The sequence below is a fragment of the Ruditapes philippinarum genome, unplaced genomic scaffold, assembly GCF_026571515.1.
Source record: "Ruditapes philippinarum isolate M1 unplaced genomic scaffold, ASM2657151v2 ctg82_1_1_1_1, whole genome shotgun sequence".
Classification (NCBI taxonomy): Eukaryota; Metazoa; Mollusca; class Bivalvia; order Venerida; family Veneridae; genus Ruditapes; species Ruditapes philippinarum.
Genome location: NW_026866102.1, coordinates 55,172 through 60,341, shown reverse-complemented (window position 1 = coordinate 60,341; position 5,170 = coordinate 55,172). Strand labels below are relative to the sequence as shown.

Sequence of the window (5,170 nt, the reverse complement as noted above, 5' to 3'; positions counted from 1 at the left end):
GTAATCTTAAAAGTCACAACTTCCTGCTATTGATGCCACTGGCAGTAATCATAAAATGCTTGCCGAATGCATAAAACGTGACATCTCCTCATGTATCTGATATAAACATCAAGATATTGTTAAGGAAAATTATTCCATTTCTGCAACAACACTTAAGTCTCCACAAGTTTCAAAATTGATAAAGAATAAGAATTATAAAGAACGTTCATTGTAAGTACATTAGTTTTTATATTTTTTTATCTTCATTAATAAACGCGGCCATTCTAATTATAGTTGTTTCTAACGGTAGGTTCGATACAAATAAGAGCTCAAATTACAGAAAGCCGGGCAACTTAAGCTGTTGGACACGTCTGAATTCCTATGGTAGGCTACCTATATCAAAATATTGAATTTACTTCAATGAATATGATTTTCTCAATTTACTTCCCTAGTTTGCATGTTTAAATCGTAAATACGTCCAAGCATAAAAGAGTCAACTGATAATCAGTCGTGTAATCATATACATTTAATAGATAAGATTGCATGGTGTGTAAGAGTTTGTGAAGTTGTTGAGTGAATCTAACGAGATATCAAAATAAAAGGCCTGAATTTAGTATTGAATGTGTTCAGGAATAACTTTTTTATATAGTTTTACTTTTATATTTTTAGTACGTTTACACATTTTATATTTCAAACAACCTTATCCCATTGTGCAAACAAATGTATATAAATATATCGAGGCATTTTCATGTACCAATTGCATTGCTAGGTCTCCTTTTGTATCCAGTGTCAATGAAATAATTACATAATACCATTACGAGACATTCTAGATGTATGAATGTATATGCCTTGCTGTATTAATCAACGAGCTTAATTCATAAAGGACATTTCCTGGTTGTGTACTATTGATAAAACATCTCCAAAATCTTTGCCTCCGTCTTTTTACATAGCGACATTATTCAATATGTAATAGTACATATGTAAGTCGTAGTCTTTTAATTTCGTTTTAGTTTCTTTTAGATAGAAGTATAATTTACAAACCAACTGACATTTATTTTAGTCTAATCTGAACAAAGAACAATCGTTAAAAACAATAAAATTGCTTTGTTCTAATTATATCATAGAGTTCTTGCAAATGCTCCTAGTTTTGTGGCATTAAAGACGAAAACCAAAGCTGATATAAGAAGACAAAATGTAAAATGATACCCCGAGTCTTTATCATACAAATGTCAAGCAATCTCGTTTCTAACAACCATGCTGATTCTAGAATATCAAATGTCTTGTTAAAGGTTACGTATATAAAAGCTTTTTAGGCTAACTTAAAGAGAAAACAGCATTTTATCTCGTTTCATAATATGTCTTGTTCTACCAAAGTACGAGAATTAAGATTGTATTCAACTCCATTATCATTTTGTTTTACAGTTAATTATTTGTTAATGTTTAATGTTCATTTTATAAAATGCTGCTAAATAACCTTAAACAGCACATTATGTATACATTGTATTACTATCTTAATATAATTTCAAAAGACAGCTCATTTTTATTTCTTGTATTCTTTATTTTCTTTTTCATTGTTATGTCTTGCTGCTACTTTACAAAAGAATGTGTCGAAATAAATTGCCTGGACTTGTTGTTTAAGCGTCTGAAAATGCAAGTGGTTGTTTTATTTCAAAATAGCATAGACATAAAGGTTTCGTTCATTTAGCGCCGTTGGTTTCGGAATGCATGACTTAGGAGTATGAACTATTCACAAAATCTATGCAATACATTTATAAAGATTTTTTCCAAGTAATTATAAAGAAAAAACCAAATTAATATTATCAAAATAAATACAATATTTAATTGACAGTTAATTTACTGTACAAGCCTTGTGACAAATCATTTTGTGTTGAATTTAATTTCAGCAAAAATGGGATTTGTAAATCGACTTTGTCGTTTTATTCTGTCATCGAATCATTAACTGAAATAACATCTGATAGATGGACTTTTGTCACAACTAATAAATACAAAAAATGAACATTTATTAGCATAACTATACAATTTGTACATTAAAGTCATTTGCCTTTCAGGCAGATATGATAAATGTTGTCGTCTGCACCGTATAATGATCAATTATTTTATGTAATCTAAATAATATTAAGATATTTCAATATTTGAAGTAACATGAACGAAATACCACAATTAAAGTCACTAATATTGATTACACGAAATATTTGTGTTACTATATAATAACACAATATAAATATCAAAAACACACGTAAGCCCAATTAAACAATGTCACAATAACTTACCCTGAGCTCTGCTCAAGCCTTAATTTTAAAATCCAAGTCAATCCATGGTACATGTATATGCTCAAACATACTTTCAGAAATTGTTAGTTCCTATTAAGTATAATTCAGTTGTGTGTTTACATTTTAAAGCAGAATTTATATCACAAAAAATTCAAACAAACTGTTACATATACACTTAAAACAATCAAGAGCAATAGCAAAGTTTGATTGTCAATTTGGACTTATACTCTAAAATATTTATTTCAATTTTCAAGTATTTGTATATAAATACTGTCAATACGATTTAATCATATTGTTATAATTTAGCGCACATATGTTACTGAAGTTATGACATTTCAAACAAATGGACGCCCCTTTTCTTTAGAATTAATGAAAAAGAGAACAATTTAGGAATCCTCCTCGTCGATGTGGTTATTTGCACAGTGCTCCTTCAAGGGTATGGCTGTGGTATCATCAATAGACATTCGTGTGTGATTCGTCATTGTCTCCTTGTTGTGAAATTCAGGGGAAGAATCGTTACCAAACTTAACATGTAACGCTTCAAAACAAGCTTTTCGTATTTGGCGATCCATCACACCGTAAATAACCGGGTTAAAACAGTTTGCGACAGCAAAGAATACGGTAATTGCAACGTAGAAATCAGCGTCTAGAGACAGTTTTTTGTCAATTGCTCGTACAATTCCATACGGAATATATCCAATCATTATAAGCAGAAATACAAGTCCAAACATTTTCGTAATCTGAATTTCACGCTTAAGCCATTCTTTCTGCCTGTATGCCCGAAATGCTTGAGAAGATTGGTGTACTTTGATGAAAATCGCTATATAACATATAATTAGAATTATGGATGGTATCATCATAAGGAATACACTAACAAGCAGCGTGAATGGACCGTAATCCTTTTTTACAATACATCTGAGCAGTTTTGGCTCATAGTATGCCATGTTGCCGAGCGACGGCTGGCATAGAAACAGAAGTGGTACTACTCTGCAGAAAACCAGCAAAAATATAGTGTATCCCTTTTTAGAAATTTTCTTATAAAAGTTATTGAAAACGACCACTACTAACCTATGGATTGCAATGAGTCCAGTATGCCAAAGTGACGAACCCATCAAAATTACGGTAAAGTGTGTCGACAATTCACATCCAAGCAGTCCTGTTGGCCACTTTCCTATCATATATGATGATGTTACTAATGTATTGTTTAAGCTTAGATTTAATATGTCATTAATACATAAACTTACAACAAATATATGAATGATATTTGTTATATCTTTTCTCCGGAGAACAACAATCATCACAAGTATGTTTCCAAATAAGCCTAGAAGTAGCGCAATGAGCATAATCCCAGCACCTATATACATCGCTGGTAATGACGGTCCCAGCCTGCCGCCTACAGTAAAATTTGTCGCATTTCCAGTCATGTTTCCTTGATGTGGTTCCATATTTTTTCTACTTTCAAAGAATTTGTTAAATTAAGAATGTATTATTTATATTTTGTTTCTTTCATTTAAACGAATTATTTTGTTGTTTTTTTAAATATCAATTTATTTAAAACATGCAATAATATTAGTATTTAAATCCATTTTCCTCTCCTAACAAATTAGAATAATTTCCTTGCGCTTCTACAGAAGTAGCAGTTTATTTGTGCAAGATCTCCCAATAATCTTTTTTCCAACCTTACGCATTTGATCACTGGTGTTTAACTTAAATGAACACGAAAATGTTTCCTGTGAGAAGTCGTTTCCCGCGGATCACTTCCTGTCAAGGAGTTAATGCGTCTTCTTTAGAGAGAGTATCTGTATATGGTGACACGAGATTGGAGAATGGCGCTGTAGAGCTGAGAACTGCCAGTATAATTCCCTCGATCAATGACGTGAGAAACGTCCAGCCTGTAAATATATGATCAGAATTATCTATACATTGAAGTTAATTCATTGGAAAACAAGCACAGGAACGGTAATAAATTATTGCTTTTTTTATTTTCGCCTTTCAAGTGAAAAAAAATCATAAAAAATATTAAATTAAATAAAAATGAAACAGTTTTTCTAAATTTAAAAAGAAATATCAAAGCGCTAACGAACGTATCGTAATTCTATGTCCGCATGGTTACATTTGTTTATAAATATTCCAAAAATAAATAAATAAATAAATAGATAAATAAATAGATAAATAAATAAATAATAAAAAAATGATCATGTTAAATATCATCAGACAATATACATTGTACTTGCTACTTGTAATTTGAGACTGTTACTGTCTAATGAACAGATATCAAGATATGAAACGATTCTGGCAGAACTATGGTGCTGTTGCCATTTTTTTTATCTGCATGGAACAACAAATCTGCCATTAAGTGTAAATTTTTTTCTAATACATTTTAAAATTTTACGCCGTTATTTCAAGTTTGTATTTCAAAGTGTACTCATAGAAAAATCGTGTAAAATTATTAAATTTTTAAGATGTTTAAGCAATGCTCCATAGTTTTGTTTATGTCTTAATTACGCAAAAAAAAACCCACAGAATTATTTGTTCAAAGTCAATTATATCACAAAGCTGAGTAATGCAGGCATCGCTTATGTTATGAAATAAATGCCACGATGATTCTTAATAAAATTATATTAACAAATTGCTATTAAAATATTTGTAAGGAACACGAAATATAAGAGATGAATAATTCTACTATCGTTGAACCCCAGCTTGATTGTTGCACATTGGTCTTCCCGCAAACAATAATATAAGTTGTATTCTTAATGAACTAATATCAGATGTTTTCGAGCAAATTGTGAGTTGATATGGAATAAATTTCCTTATTGCTGAACTGTTTGAGACAGTTTAAAACTTGTAGATGAACATATAAGTTTATTGAATGTTAAAGTGTATTCTGCTAATTATATTAT

General features: G+C 30.4%; 1 protein-coding gene across 1 annotated transcript; it reads right to left on the bottom strand.

The window, feature by feature from the left end:
• Nucleotides 1–1,986: 1,986 nt before the first annotated feature.
• Nucleotides 1,987–4,161, bottom strand: LOC132731325 (melatonin receptor type 1A-like). The gene has a single exon (XM_060717490.1). The coding sequence runs from the start codon at nucleotides 3,713–3,715 to the stop codon at nucleotides 2,657–2,659; it is 1,059 nt and encodes a 352-aa protein (XP_060573473.1). The 5' UTR covers nucleotides 3,716–4,161; the 3' UTR covers nucleotides 1,987–2,656.
• Between the last annotated feature and the right edge of the window lie 1,009 nt (nucleotides 4,162–5,170).

Bases quoted from the DNA above. Each gene is read 5' to 3' on its own strand.
- LOC132731325 (XM_060717490.1), bottom strand. From the start codon at position 3,715: ATGGAACCACATCAAGGAAACATGACTGGAAATGCGACAAATTTTACT.